The 14,451-nt window shown below is 45.0% G+C and overlaps 7 protein-coding genes across 7 annotated transcripts; 2 read left to right on the top strand and 5 right to left on the bottom strand.

Moving 5' to 3' along the window:
• Positions 1 to 14: 14 nt before the first annotated feature.
• Positions 15 to 2,053, bottom strand: a1-1 (HD1 homeodomain transcription factor A mating type protein; the record flags this gene model as incomplete). Its single annotated transcript, XM_006454940.1, has 4 exons — positions 15 to 48; positions 99 to 510; positions 565 to 1,115; positions 1,167 to 2,053. The coding sequence occupies 4 exons, from the start codon at positions 2,051 to 2,053 to the stop codon at positions 15 to 17; spliced, it is 1,884 nt and encodes a 627-aa protein (XP_006455003.1).
• A 198-nt stretch (positions 2,054 to 2,251) lies between these two features.
• AGABI2DRAFT_239365 (homeodomain type 2 mating protein) lies at positions 2,252 to 3,882 on the top strand (the record flags this gene model as incomplete). Its single annotated transcript, XM_006454908.1, has 4 exons — positions 2,252 to 2,725; positions 2,772 to 2,885; positions 2,941 to 3,102; positions 3,157 to 3,882. The coding sequence occupies 4 exons, from the start codon at positions 2,252 to 2,254 to the stop codon at positions 3,880 to 3,882; spliced, it is 1,476 nt and encodes a 491-aa protein (XP_006454971.1).
• A 702-nt stretch (positions 3,883 to 4,584) lies between these two features.
• On the top strand, positions 4,585 to 6,279 carry AGABI2DRAFT_239364 (hypothetical protein). Its single transcript, XM_006454907.1, has 3 exons — positions 4,585 to 5,041; positions 5,094 to 5,207; positions 5,259 to 6,279. Exons 1-3 carry the CDS (start codon positions 4,616 to 4,618, stop codon positions 6,111 to 6,113), a joined length of 1,395 nt encoding a protein of 464 aa, XP_006454970.1. The 5' UTR covers positions 4,585 to 4,615; the 3' UTR covers positions 6,114 to 6,279.
• A 1,199-nt stretch (positions 6,280 to 7,478) lies between these two features.
• On the bottom strand, positions 7,479 to 9,808 carry AGABI2DRAFT_175783 (beta-fg-like protein; the record flags this gene model as incomplete). Its single annotated transcript, XM_006454012.1, has 13 exons — positions 7,479 to 7,901; positions 7,957 to 8,073; positions 8,292 to 8,360; positions 8,418 to 8,491; positions 8,562 to 8,648; positions 8,708 to 8,770; positions 8,824 to 8,886; positions 8,946 to 9,011; positions 9,065 to 9,127; positions 9,186 to 9,248; positions 9,302 to 9,364; positions 9,424 to 9,486; positions 9,688 to 9,808. 13 exons carry the CDS (start codon positions 9,806 to 9,808, stop codon positions 7,635 to 7,637), a joined length of 1,179 nt encoding a protein of 392 aa, XP_006454075.1. The 3' UTR covers positions 7,479 to 7,634.
• Positions 9,809 to 12,219: 2,411 nt separating this feature from the next.
• AGABI2DRAFT_132803 (beta-fg) lies at positions 12,220 to 13,251 on the bottom strand (the record flags this gene model as incomplete). Its single annotated transcript, XM_006454011.1, has 7 exons — positions 12,220 to 12,243; positions 12,294 to 12,572; positions 12,627 to 12,746; positions 12,807 to 12,901; positions 12,960 to 13,046; positions 13,133 to 13,187; positions 13,249 to 13,251. 7 exons carry the CDS (start codon positions 13,249 to 13,251, stop codon positions 12,220 to 12,222), a joined length of 663 nt encoding a protein of 220 aa, XP_006454074.1.
• A 210-nt stretch (positions 13,252 to 13,461) lies between these two features.
• AGABI2DRAFT_189391 (hypothetical protein) lies at positions 13,462 to 13,896 on the bottom strand. Its single transcript, XM_006454010.1, has one exon. The coding sequence runs from the start codon at positions 13,805 to 13,807 to the stop codon at positions 13,538 to 13,540; it is 270 nt and encodes an 89-aa protein (XP_006454073.1). The 5' UTR covers positions 13,808 to 13,896; the 3' UTR covers positions 13,462 to 13,537.
• Positions 13,897 to 13,970: 74 nt separating this feature from the next.
• On the bottom strand, positions 13,971 to 14,395 carry AGABI2DRAFT_132801 (hypothetical protein; the record flags this gene model as incomplete). Its single annotated transcript, XM_006454009.1, has 3 exons — positions 13,971 to 14,132; positions 14,190 to 14,310; positions 14,369 to 14,395. Coding segments are annotated over 3 exons (310 nt in total), but the record flags the coding sequence as incomplete, so codon positions are not given.
• Between the last annotated feature and the right edge of the window lie 56 nt (positions 14,396 to 14,451).

The raw sequence follows: 14,451 nt of genomic DNA, 5'->3' as shown, positions 1-14,451 counted from the left end.
TTTTTGAATTCTGTTCAAGCAGCGAGCGTTGTTGCAATCTGGATTTCACTACAGTTACAGCGTAAGTCCACGAATTGAAATTAGTCTGAGATGCATACAGTGTATTAATATATTCTTGAATCCGATTTCTGTGCTTTTTGAGCTGCTCTAATTGAAGGAATTTGGACACAGAGCTTTCTACAGCAGGGGTCAAAGTAAATAGATCATTGGTGGCCAAATTTTCGGCTCTGTTCGCGGGGAGTATAGTGTCGAAATCTGGATCGGATGGCGGGAATGCGGCGCTTGCGTCGAGATCAAATAAGTTTCCAAAAGTAAGGTCGACATCAGCGAAGTCAGGTAATGCATCTACTTGCGCTGTAAAAGTGGTCTCGGTAGGCAAAGGGTCAAGATAGCCAAAAAATTGGCCATCGGTCTGGGTATTAGCAATTGTAGCAGGCCAGGAAGTAGCATTGACATCCTGCGCTGAAGATAGGTCTCGAGGCGCAAAGTCCGAGGAACTGATAGCTAAGACTGAAAAGGAACTCGTCAACGGAAATTTTGAAGGTAAAGTATGAGAAACCTTACAACGGTCATTGGCGGTTGACCCTGAGAAAAGAGTGTCATGTGTGATGTCCGAAGCAGACGGTGCTAAAGCAAATCCTTGTGTGACCACGGGCTCGGAGTAGGTAACGGGCGCTTGAAATTCGGTAGGGAACTGAGTGTTTTCCTTCCTTGATAGCAACGACGACGGCAGGGTATTATGAAGAAGCGATAGAGCCGAGGAATGGAGTGTGGGAGATTGTTGAAAGGATGCCATACTGACCGAATCACTCCTCTTTGTAGCTTCATTGGGAATATATTGAGAAGTGATGGGTTCGTCCGATACATCGGATGGCAGTGTAGAGGAGGAAGGGCTTGGATTACAAGAGGTTCTGTTAAGTTCCAATACGCTTTGTAGACTCACGGATCGAGAGTCTGCCGAAGGATGACTGGGTGGAAGATGATCTTCGAATTCAGATGTTTGACGGTTCATCTGAAAAGTCGCAGGAATAGCATGAGGGACAGGAGACTGGGGCGATGTGGAAGGTAGCGGTGAGTGCGATGCGGCGGGGGAGCTATCGCCCGAGTAACTGAACCTGAAGATTGCATGAGGGGAAGAGATGTGTTACCACAAATTATGGACGCACCGGGGCCGTTTCTGAAAATTGTTTATATCCAGGACTTCATCAGTTGAATCTAAGGACCTGAAGCGTTTTCGAGCATTGCATTGTGTATGAGGAAGGGAGGGGTGGAAGAGGGGGTGATTGTATGAGGAAGAAGTTTCGTTTTCAACTGAAGCTGATTGACTCGGTTTTTTTCTTGGAGATCCTGTGACGCCGGCGATGTGTCGAGCAAGTTTGCTCTCCATAAATTTCTTGGAGTACATGTCTTCTGCGTCGGCTGACATAGCGGCGAAATCTTGCCTCACTAGATCAGTGAGGAGCTCCGAGGACTGGCCACCAAAAAACGCTGTGGCAGCGGCGACAGTTAAGTGACGTTTATTGGAAAAATGACGCTTGCGTATGCCATTCCAACCCATCCGCTTTCGTACATCCCCAAACCAATTCTCAACGTGCTTTGGGTCGCTACCAGCCTTTCGCGCAATAGCCTCCCTGACTTCCTTTGGGGGATAGGGATTGGAAAGATTCTGCATCAGCCAAGAATACGCCTGCTTGATATACAGAGCCGGGGCGGGGTGGAGCGTCTCTTCGGATGAACGAGATTGAGAACCGTGGTTCCCAGACTCGTGCTCTTCGAGAATTCTTTCAAGTTCTTGCTCGGAAGATAAACTAATATCGTCGCAAGGGTAGGTAAGATCGATAAAAGTCTTGCACAGAGAAGTGATGCGCGACGAGACAATATCAGCCAAGGATTTATCTTCCGGCGACATTTGGTTGGCACTGGTCGCTTTCACAATGTCGACTGCCAATGTGTTCCAAGTTTGCTCGAAGTCCTCCATAAAACGCTCATTTGAAGCGGCGAGAAATGATTCTTCAGCCTGAAGTAGACGCTTTCGTATCGACGAGACAGTCATATGGGAGATGAAGATAGCCAAGGTTGCAGCGTGCCACGGTGTATGCAAAGGAAATGGAGAGAGAGAAAAGCAGACAATGGGCAATCTCGAGCATATGACTGATTATGTAAGACAATGGGACATTCACGAATCACGGATGCACCTGACTGTTGTCACTCTCGCACTCCTTCCCCCCTACTAGTTCTTACCTCCCTCACCATGTCTCCTAAAATCCAAGAAACTTGTCAAGCTATCTTGGATTCGCTGAGAGTGCCCTCATTCAATATCTCTAGGCCAGCTCTTCAATTCGGCGGACTTTCTAATTCATCAAGGAATAACTGGACTCTACCTCCTCTACAGTTTCCCCCAATACCATCCCCGGCGGCCCAACTCGTGCAACTAGGATGCGCTTTCGAAGAGTCTCAGGAAGCCGCGAACATATTTGCATCACGTGTGAAAGATTTGCAGTCGACTTACGAGCGTCACTATGAAAAACTCTTCCGACGGCTCAGTAAATATTCCTCCAATACTGAGCTGCGCAATCTCGCCAAACATATAAACCGTGTCCTCGATGCACGTTATTCTCGAAACATCACCAGTTGGCAGGAAGCCATTCTCCAGGCTGCTTCCATACGAGTTCAAGAACGCTTAAAACAAGCTAGTTCTACAGATGAGCGGCCAGTTTTCAAGCCTGTAAGTGATGGATTCCTTGAGCGATTATTTATTGATGTTTTTCAAGGAATGGACACCTTTTCTGAAAAAATACTTCGCCCAAAATGCATATCCCACTCACCAAGACAAGGTTATACTGGCAACTAAAACAGGTATGACAGTCAAACAAATCTACGATTGGGTAAGTCAGTCCATATCTTGAATATGTACTTGTTTGAATATGAAAACGAAATCAGTTTCAAAATCATCGCACGCGAGAGAAAAGGAAAGGAATACCCCTCAAGCGGCCTGATATCGAGGGATCTCCAGAATTTTCCAGCGAAGATTCTCCCACATCGAGAGTCACTACACCGGAAGACGATGACATGCCTTTGCCAAAGAAACGACGCGTTGCAACTGTAAGTCTACGTCTATCATAGACTTGCTGCAAACCTACTGATGGCCTAATTAAGGATGAGCCACTGGCACTTTCCCCCGTGCCCTCAACTTCAACACAGGACTTCGATTTCTTTTGCCTCCCACCCGATGCTGTTTGGCCGCGTTCATACAGCGAAAAAGATATGAAAGCTTTTTGGGAATGTCCTGTGGAGCCCAACCTGGGTTCTTTCACTTGGCCTCGTGAACTTCAACCCGATTCACGGTCACGTAAACGAAAAGCTCTTGATAGCAACATCGACGAACAGATCGCTGAGAGTTTTGCTTCAAAATTGCATTTCCGCAGCTCGCTATGTAAACGAACATCTTTGGAATGTCCAGAAGAAACGTCTGATACTTTCGAGCCCTGGTCGTACCATCGTCTCTACCCAAAGCGACATCCAGCATCTGTAAATTACAATCAATTGACAGAGCCTTCCAAATGTGCTCAACCAGCACGCCCAACCGAACTATTCCCCAAATACCGGCGTACATTAAACTCCTCGCCTTCGTCTCGCAGGCGAGCATCTTCGTCTTCCTCCCATTCAACATGTTCCATCTCGTCGTCTACTTCACCCCCTTCCTCTATAGCATCCTCACCTCCTTCCATGATTCGCTGCTCCAGTTGGTCCTCCCTCGATACGCTTTTTACCCCTGGATCTTCTCCACGTCGTCCCCTACAATCACTGGGTATCTCAGGCTTGAAGGGCTTCGAAGTGTATGCGGGGCCTTTTGTGGGCCTGAATATGTCGATTTCATCATAACAATCCTGTTTCGTCCGGCACTTGCATATTTGGAGACCAATGTATTCTATCATTAAACCAAACTGACCAATTTTATGTATATATACTGAACATCAATTGTGTGTAAATTATCGAGTTATCATCTATGCCGAGTGTTGTCTGTTGTAGGTATGTTATTCCTTTCAAGTTAATTCTTGGTATTGGAATTTTCACCAAAATCAGGCCATTGATATTTTATATTTTCCTTGAGTCGATAATCGTTTAGCTGGAATAACAGAAGTGTAGTACGAATTGTGAGTATGTCCTCCTTTCTTTTCACCGGGCCTGACGACTGACAATCACATTCTCGCTTTCCTATTCGTTGATAACTTGTACCGTTCCTTCTTCGATGCTTAGCTTATCTTAGGTGTCTCATTCAAAATCTTTGCGCGGCATAAGCTAGCTCAGCCATCTCCTGGGTCAAAACTCCAGTTGCTTCAGCCTTTTGAATATCGTGTTGCAGAGATGCACACGTATCGCAGAATGTTTTCATCGTTGGTCATCGCCATCAATGGCATCGAATAGTTCGCCCTTGATTAATTACAGTCCATAGCATAAAGAGTCGATGCGAAATAGTAGTATGAGTGAGTGACAGTAGCGTCACAATAAACTGTGACGAAATTGTCACAATGCGGAGTCTGAATTGACATGGCAGGTCATTCAAAGGTGTTCATTTACTACCAGATCCTCCACTCCAAATTTCCTCACCCTCGCAATGCCAGCTTTTCGAATCTCCGACGAGTGCTCGCAACGGATGAATGGTGTTGCCAGTGTCTTATCTGTTCTCCGGAAAGCTCTTTGTACCAAAACACCTCTTCCTCATTCGGCAACTCTACCTTCCCTCTCTAACATTCAGTTGCCCCAAGCTCCCAGCATTGCAACGGTTTTGAAAACTCATTGCGTTGGACAATCCCTTGCCGAAGAACTTACTCGCACATATGAACAACATGTTTCTGACCTGCGGAAGTGCACGGAGGCACCAATCCAAGGGCTTCTACAACATTATCGGGACAATGTAATATCTTCCGATATTCTCGAGAAGCAAATTGCTCGCTATATTTCCTTATATGAATCTCGCATAAAGCACTGGTATAATCTTCTATCAAATGAGATCAAACGCGGAAAATCCGAATTTAACACAGTAAGTTGCGTTTTCGAGAATTAAAAATAATCTTATCCGCATCGCCAAATAGGAACGGATTCCACTTCTAATGACATATTTCAAGCATAATGCATATCCTTCTATTGACGATAGAAACTGGCTCGCCCGTGAGACAGGCAACACTCCGCAACAGATTGGCATATGGGTAAGAGTTCGTTTGTCGACGATGCTCGTGGTGGTTTTGAATTATCGTCAGTTTCAGAATAGACGTCGACGCTCTCGTAAAGCTGGCGTAGAATTAAAACGAGCGGGCCCGGATGAGATATCACCAAATCTCTTTGCTGATGATCCTGAACCGTATTCACCTCAACCTGGCACACGACCACGAGTTTCGTCGCCGGAAGTCACCACGGTTGAAGAAGTACCACTATCATGCTCTTCATCAGTTGATGCTACACTTAGATCTCACGATCATCTGCGAACTCACACCGACTTCACCAATTTTGAATTACCTCCCTATGCTTTCCCTACAACATATAATCATCCTGCCACACCATCATGTTGGTCCCGACCACCGGAAACTCCGTTCCCGGAACCAAATTGGGATAGGAAACCTTCCTCACATCGTAAAAACAGACACGCTCGGTCAACCGCCACCTCTGTGGATGACCTGAGTTTGATGCTGGCTGTGAAATTACGACTGTTCTGCAATCACCCATCTTCGTCAGCAGTGGCAGATACCCCGTGGCATGCAACGCTGTACACACATACCTCACCTTCACCTTTACCAGCGCTCGTACGATCAAAGCAACCCTATATTATCACAATTGGACCCACATCACAAAGTATAAGATCATCGCTTAAGCGCAAGCGATCCGAAATAAATGAAGAGCAAACCTGTACTAAGCGTTTTCGCTCTTTCTCGGCTTCAAGTTGCTCGTCTTTTATCGGTGGAGATTTCTACTCGAGTGATGATTCTTCATGCACTTCGTCCTCTCCAGGTCCCCAGACGCCGCCATCAGCCCATTTGTCGCTTCCCCCGACGCCTCGTTTCGTTGATTGGTCGAAATTTAGTATACCCACGGTTCCCCAAGCATATGGTTCATGCTAGTAATGTGAAATTGCGAATGCCTTACTGTAAGAGTGTATTTATATCTCCACTTACTTGTGTTGTCCTAGAAGAGCAATATGGTCGTATCACAGGAATAGGAGAGGTCAACGAATCCTTAGACCGCATCTCTACCAAAAAACCATGGCTGCTTCGGGTCTTTCGTTGATCGAAGGCGCGTCGTCCAGTCAAATATAGACGAGACTTATCAGCTCTAGCATCTCCCAATCGCGATGCGTAGTCCGAATATTTAGAGCTTACGAAGGCCTTCGACTTTTTGCTTCCAGAACTGAGGCCAGACAATCTACAATAGAGAATTTGTACGTGCGAGTCAAACCAACAGCCTACATATTCCAGCTCAGAAAACACCAACTCGTTGGTATTTCCCCTGGCAGCACTATGTCCTAGTCATGGCTCAGTCCCTTAACAACTTTTGCCGGGTGCAGAAGTGTACCACACCTATCTACTCTTGACTTTCTGGAATTCTTCCCGCCCACCGCTCGCGCACCACAGAATTTGAACCAGACCAGAAGTTCTACAGTGGTCGCAGCAGCCGCATAAAGCGCATCCCGTCTGCTACCCCTGTAGCCTTTTCTCAACTCCTTGGCGCCCTGGCTTTAGAAGAAATTGATACTTACTAAGAACATGACCCTCTTGCACTTGCAGCTGCTGTCTGGTTCAGAATCTAGCGTATCAAATACATGATTATACTCGAGCCTCTCGTTTGATTCGACACCCCTCACTGCTCCCGACGTTTCGCCTCTAATTCTTTTCGAAATCTCGACAAATCATATGCCTCGGGGTCAAGATCGGAGCAACTACAGCTGCCGGTGCTACTGGTTCTCCAATATGCTGACCCCAGCGTCAAGTTCAGCACCCTGATATCATGATTGCAGCATTTTACTCCTCTCAAGTTCGTATTTATCGCAGCGCTTACTGCAGATCATTTATGTGGAAGTGACCTCATTTTCTGTCCTTTCTACTATATTCAAGATACGGAAAGACAAGCTGGACATCACTCCACTACTATCGAGCAAATGTTACCTAAGACTGTCAGAACTGGCTTGCGGCTTGTCGATGTGCGCAACACGATATACACGTGAAGTTTTGGTGTCTACTAGACTCTAGTAGACTTCGCAATTGTCACCATATTAGAAGCTTATTCATAACTCTTGCTCAGTGATAGTTTGGATCTATGTTTTGGGAGGATTCGATGCATAGTACGGATCTCAGACGGGCGATCGGAGAGAGCTTCATGCGGCTTTTTAATCCCCCAGAATCCTTCCTCCAACGCGAACCACTATTTTGCCTTAACGAGGATAGCTGTAGCGGGAGGTTACAACGGCCACCGATATGACTTACTAAAATCAATGAAATAATAGGGCGAGTCTCGATGAGCGAGTGTCGTACAAGCAGTTTGTCCAATCATTCAGTCGCTACGTCTAAAAATTTAATGTTTGGAAGATTTACAAGCCTACTCATCATCAAAATCCTTCAAAGGCGAAAAAGAACCATCACACTCGCTTAAGAGCGCAAGCTACCAAGGCCTCCCGAGTCTTTCCCTCCAATCGTTCCAGAACCACTGAAATTCGACTTTACGAGAAGCTTCATAACAGTCACAGCAGCTCCATTGACAGCATCCTGTTTGTTACCCAAAACCTGTCCTCCTGACTGATCAAACAATTTAACAGCCTCAGTCATCGCCATACTAATGAGCTGAGACTGGGTATTTCCTCCGTGCCCAGTTCCATAGCCAGAAGAACCGCTTTCGCCAGCGAATTTTTTAATGACCTGAAAGTTGCCAGTTATAGATTAAAAACATTTTAAGTCGAAGAGCACTACAAACATTTAAGGCGGCAGCGCTCCCAAGGAGCTGGGCAGTTATCCCCCTAGAATCATTCTTGCTATAGATGTTATCGTGGGCACGAGTAAGTTCTCCTTCATCGAGCGGTTCTTCAGCTTTCTGTATGATATTTTGTTAGAATGATCCAGGTGGATATTGAACCAGTAAGAACCTTGTTTTCATTCAAGAATCTAAGCGCAGAAGAGAAAAGAGAGGAATAATCCCCGGATCCAGACGTTCCAGCGTTCCTGATTATCTCATCCTGGTCGACTTCAGATCATAAAAATATTTTTTGAGTGACATGGCCCGTTGGGTGCTAATCGCCAGAGGAAACTCACATTGAGGACGACCAGAAGGATGAGATGCGTTATATCCTTGACCTCCGGTCTTATCAATATTCGCTTCAGCTGCTTAACGGTCAATTCAGAGAGCCTGTTTCATACTGATTACCAGATGCAACTCACGTTGGGGCTGATCGTATGATCCATAACCACCTTGACCAGAGTGAAGAGGAGCATTATGTCCTTCACCTCCAGTCCTGTTTACATCAGCTGTTCAACACCCAGTCAGCGAAGAGCCTAACCCATACAGATCACCAGAAAACTCACGTTGAGGATGACCGTATTGTCCATGACCGCTTTGACCAGAAGGGTGAGGAGCATTGTACCCTTCACCTCCAAGTTTATTTGCATCAGCTAATCAATGGTCAATCAGAGAATAGCCTAATCTACACTGACTATCAGAGGAAACTCACATTGAGGATGATCGTATAATTGAGGAGCATTGTGTCCTTCAACACCAGTCTGATTCACACCAGCTGTTCAGTGGTCAGTCAAAATCGGATCAAGACTGATTGACAGAGAAACTCACTTTGAGGATGACCGTATGTTTGAGGAGCATTGTGTCCTTCAACGCCAGTCTTGTTCACACCAGCTGCTCAATGGTCAACCAGGGAAGTGTCTCTTCCATGCTGATCACCAGAGGAAACTCACTTTGAGGATGACCATGTGATTGAAGAACATTGTGTCCTTCAACGCCAGTCTTATTTGACACACCAGCTGTTCGGTGGTCAGTCAGAATCGGTTCAAGACTAATTGACAGAGAAGCTCACTTTGAGGATGACCGTATGTTTGAGGAGTATTGTGTCCTTCAACGCCAGTCTTGTTCACACCAGCTGCTCAATGGCCAGTCAGTCAGAATCGGTTCAAGACTGATTGCCAGAAGAAACTCACATTGAGGATGACCCTGCGATTGAAGGACATTGTGTCCTTCAACGCCAGCCTTATTCACACCAGCTGTTCAGCGGTCAGTCAAAATCGGTTCTATACTAACTGACAGAGAAACTCACATTGAGGATGACCGTATGTTTGAGGAGCATTGTGTCCTTCAACGCCAGTCTTGTTCACACCAGCTGTTCAATGGTCAACCAAGGAAGAGCCTATTTCATGCCGACCACCAGAGGAAACTCACATTGAGGATGACCGGTTGACTGAGGAGCGTTGCGTCCATCACCTACGGTCTTATTCGTATCGGCTGTTTAATGATAATCAAAGAAGAGTATATATGCGCGCGTCAACTTCGATGGGGTTGGTGAAAGTTGATGGAAAGGATCGTACGGTGATGATGCTTGTTGTAGGAGTCTATGCCTTTCTGAGTGAGATTAACAAGTTTGTCCTGTGCGATACAACAAGATGAATGCCCTTTGATGTTCCTCGATAATTGAGAGTGCCTTACCATAGCAAAAGGTTACTAGTGAGTGCAGTGGACGAGACTTTGAGAATTTGCCACTAATTAAGGTCGCTAATTTTAGCAGACGATTGTTTTTGACACTACGCAACTCCAAGTTCGGTGTCATGGACGATGTCATCTAGTGGTTAAAAGACCAAGTGCTGGCACTGATGCACCAGTATGTGCTCATACCTCACAATCACTGACATCATAAACCACTGGTCAAGTTAAATTTAAATTGATAGCCGCAAGTGTCTACATTCTCACAAACCATAGTATGACGAGCCTTAGTAAAGCACCGCAAGCATGATGTCGCCTGTTGATACTGCGCAACGTACAGAGAGACACTTTTTATTAGGACTTTAGCAGGCTCCTTCCCAGCCCCTCACGCGAGGTGGACAAACAAGGTCCAACAAGCTTAAGGGCTTGTATCCTCGATAGAGGGGCTGGCACAAAACGTTGCTCCACTTGATTAGTAATCAAGTCAGGCTGTCACGCTTTCGCAATATCCACTTGCGAAATCTGACTGCCCTTGTTTCGTTCGCTATGAAATTATGGTCTCTTAGTCGATTTATAGCTGCAGGGTATATACAGTAACTCCATTTAGATTCAAAAAATTTATACCGTGCCTGCAGGACATAGAGAGATTGGTTTTCTACTCAAAGAGTTTCCCATGTGAGGTAATTTGTTGTCATTCAAGCAATGTTTCTGCTTCAATGCACTGTGTATTTACTTTCAAACAGTTATCCACAGGTACAACATACTTTATCCTACGTTTCAATGGTTTTAATGTAATTTTTCAACGAAACTCTTACTCACTTGAGATTATTCTTCATCCCCGAAAAAGGTCTCATTTTTCACCCAATAATTAGACAGCATTTATCAAATCATTCTCTGCATTTATAATGCCACAACTACTTGCATACTTTGTGAACCACACAGTACTAATATAAATCGATTTTTTGATGACTTTATAAGGAGTACCATGTTCGGTAGCATCAGGTTCAGTTACACTGATCAGATCTCTGATTTACAAGATTGTGAGTCATTTTCTCAAAAGTTTCAAGTAAATCTGGGGCTTTATCGAGCCAATATCCTTTTTGAAATAGCGTTATCTTTCTTTTCTATATTTTCTATGATTTTTTAGCGAGTAACACATGAAGGGGAGATGAGTCTTTCACCGAATCAATTCGTGCTCGCATGAATGATTATGAAGAGTCACACATTTTTCGAGGCAGTTTCTAATGTTAACTGAGAGCTTACTAGACCAATTACTGTTTTAGCTTGAATTAAGCTCATTATTGCTTTACATTGATATTTTTGTTGCGACTTTTGAGTGAGCGTAGGATGAGATATAGATTTTTTTATTGGGCTGATCATAGGGAGCACAAATGCTGTCACGGAAGTCACAGACATTTATAAGCTTCCCACGACGTTTTGTGCCAGCCCCTCTAGCGAGGATACTGTACTAACGCGACCGTAAGTTCACGTCAACAGTCAACAAGCCGATTTGTGAACTTAAATTAGTTCACGTCAACAGGTCAACTGGGGGTGTGAACCCCCTATTAGCGTAAACATATCCCGAAATAGAAAAACATATCCCAAAATGGAAGTATGGTGTCCCAAAAGGGTAATATGAACATCTTGTCAACAATATTTACAACTTGTGAACTAGCGCCTAAGTGACACCTGTCATGATTATGTAATTGACAGTGAACTTACGGTCGCGTTAGTACTTACAGTACAAGCCCTTAAGCTTGTTGGACCTTGTTTGTCCACCTCGCGTGAGGGGCTGGGAAGGAGCCTGGGACTTTAGGGGCTATCGAAAGGGAAATCCAGACCCTCGGATTACCGGATTCTACCACGCTTCAAAGTACTGATAGGTCTATCCGCCTGGCCTGAATGTCGATCTGTTAAAACAGGGCTTTTGCTATCCGGCTTTTTATGAGCAAGGATGATTCGCAGCATGTCTAATGGTTAGAACCAGGCTCAACTCGTACAGTCATTAAGATTTTCGATACACCAGCCTACACACTGGTGTTTGATATACGTATCTTGATGAACTGGGTAAGGACTCAGAAGATTGGTCACTATTCACATGCCCGATCTTCGCACTCTTGTTCTCCAGGTCTTATGCTGGGTTTCCCCATCGACGGTTTACCATCTGGATCTGAACCATCACAGCTCGGTGCCAGCTTATATTCTGATGACGTCCTGCTGCCTCGAACTTGTTATTTATAGTTTGAATCCAGGAGCGCGAAAGGGACGGGAAAATAAGCTATATTGGAAACATCATTTTATGCAGAAGTTGCGAATGGAGGTCGTAAGGTCAGATCCATGGGCAGATCCATGGGCAGATAGTGAAGTATGACCGAAATTGGCACCTGTGATTTTATCTTTCTCGAGTTCACCACAGCTGTTCAGCCACTCCTGTTTATCAAGGCCGTGTTGTAGCGGACCGACTATTATACAAAATGAACCGCATGAGCGATATGTATACCACATGAATATTCAGTCGTTCAGTCTGTACGTCCATACTCAATGTTTCGAAAATTTAGAAGCCTATTTCCTCGTCAGCACTTCCAACTCTGTAGAAGAAGGCTGGCACTTACTAAGGACATCAAGCTGCTCAAGCCTCCTGAATCTTTCCCGCCAACTGTTCCCGACCCACTGAACTTCGACTGAACGAGAAGTTTCATCACAGTCATAGCAGCTCCATTGACAGCATCCTGTTTGTTACCCGAAGCTCTTCCTCCCGATTTATCAAATAATTTAGCAGCTTCGGACATTGCCATGCTAATGAGCTGGGTCTGGCTGTTGCCTCCTTGGCTACTTCCATGGCTACTTCCATGACCAGAAGAACTGCTTCCACCAGTGAACTTTTTGATGACCTGGATGTTTCCAAATTAAAATCGAAGACTTTGAATTTGAAGAGCATTACGAACCTCCAGAGCAGCAGCACTCCCAAGGAGCTTGGAGGTTATCCCACTAGAATCGTTCTTGTTGTATACTTTATCATGTGCACGAGTAAGTTCTTCATCGTCGACCGGTTCTTCATGATCTTTCTGCACGACACATCTACACTGTCAGAACGATTCAGAGTGGGAATTGAATTCGAATAGGACCTTGTTATCCTTCAAGAATCCGAGCGCAGAGGAGAAAAGAGACGAATCCCCAGATCCAGATTTTTCACCGTTCTTGATCACCTCGTCATCGTCGACTTCAGATCATAAATGTTTGAGTGGCATAACATCTTCCCTTGCTGAAAGGAAACTCACTGTGAGGACGATCGTATGACCCATAACCGCTTTGACCAGAGTTATGAGGAGAGTTATATTCCTCGCCCCCAGTCTTATTCACATCGGCTATTCAATAATCAATCAAAGAATATCATATGCGTTTGCGTCAGCTTCGGTAGGGTCGATCAAAGTTGATGGAAAAGGGATCGTACAGTTATGTTTGTTGTAGGCATCGTAACCTTTTTGAGCGATATCGACAAGCTTGTCCTGATGCGATACAACAAGGTAAATGCCCTTTGATGCCCTATGATAACTGACGACTTCTTACCATAGCAAAAGCTTGATGAGTGTAGTGGAATGAGACGATAAGAGCTTGCTACTAATTGAGAAGGCTATTTTAAGCAAACGATCAACGCAAGGTCCATAGCTTGCCCTGATCGAGTCTCAACTGATCAACACCATACTTTCTGGATGTTACTCGCGTTTGCCTCAGCCTCTTCGTAACTCCCTGAGGACGAATACTCGAAACGTCAGTTTCTTCAGATCAAAAAATCGCTCGTATCTTCAAGACTAAGAATCACCGGTAACCACATAACAAGAAAAATAAAACCCAATCACTACGAAGTCTTTCCCTTCTCATTCTGCGCAACATCCTTCGCCTCATGAGCCTCCCCCGTCTTCGGATAAACCGACTCAATCTCCTTACTTCCCGTCTGCAGCGGTTGACTAACAGCAGGAATCCCAGTCGACGACGCCGGCATCTCCTTCAACTGAGCCCCCTCAGTCCCAGTCATTCCTACCATACTCTGCGTCGCCTCCGTCATCGCTTCATCCGTCTTTCGTATAACCGTTCTTCCCGATTCAGCTATATTCTTGAGCATATCCATAACGGCAGCTTGAGAAATTCCTGGAGGAAGAAATAAACTTTCTTTCTGTTCTTCTTGAGAATCACCACCAGCCGCAAAAGATAAATGCTCCTATGAATAAAGAAAATTATTCAGACAAGAATAAGATAGGTATGAAGAAAAAACTGACCTGTGAAGCTGGAGGTACTTTCGCCGCCGTTTCCTTTATATTCCCTGCACCTTCCTTAACACCACCAGTAACATCTCGCTTCCCCTCCTCAACAGCTTTATTCAAAACCTGCGACGCCTCCATCCCCAATTTCCCAACAGCACTAACCCGTTCTCCAGTATATTTCGGACCGAGTTCCTAATTTATAATAATTTATAAATGCCAGTAGGAAGGTAGATATGATTTGATTCGCACCTTTGCTACAGAAGCCGCTTGTTCAGCAGCCTCATGTTCAAGATTCGCCGTCTCCTCAACTTGTTTCGCGACAGCCTGATTCGGTGCTTCCGCACACGCTTCACCCGCAGTTGTTTCGTCTCTAAATGATATCTGTCATGAACAAAACACGACAAGCAATGCAAAAACAAAATTCGTACATTGAGCCACGTCGACCAGAAGCCATTTGTAGAGTATATCTGAGTGTATAGTAGAGAGATATACTTGAAGTGGGACCACATAT

This window comes from Agaricus bisporus, assembly GCF_000300575.1.
Source record: "Agaricus bisporus var. bisporus H97 unplaced genomic scaffold AGABI2scaffold_1, whole genome shotgun sequence".
Lineage (NCBI taxonomy): Eukaryota > Fungi > Basidiomycota > Agaricomycetes > Agaricales > Agaricaceae > Agaricus > Agaricus bisporus.
The sequence above is the reverse complement of the archived record's forward strand: the minus strand, read 5'-3'. Positions and strand labels throughout refer to the sequence as shown.

Excerpts from the sequence above, each read along its gene's own strand:
- AGABI2DRAFT_239364 (XM_006454907.1), top strand. The coding sequence starts at position 4,616 with ATGCCAGCTTTTCGAATCTCCGACGAGTGCTCGCAACGGATGAATGGT. Across the intron at positions 5,042-5,093 it reads GAAAATCCGAATTTAACACA|GAACGGATTCCACTTCTAAT; the intron begins GTAAGTTGCGTT and ends ATCGCCAAATAG. Across the intron at positions 5,208-5,258 it reads CGCAACAGATTGGCATATGG|TTTCAGAATAGACGTCGACG; the intron begins GTAAGAGTTCGT and ends AATTATCGTCAG.
- AGABI2DRAFT_189391 (XM_006454010.1), bottom strand. The coding sequence starts at position 13,807 with ATGGATATGCTCAAGAATATAGCTGAATCGGGAAGAACGGTTATACGA.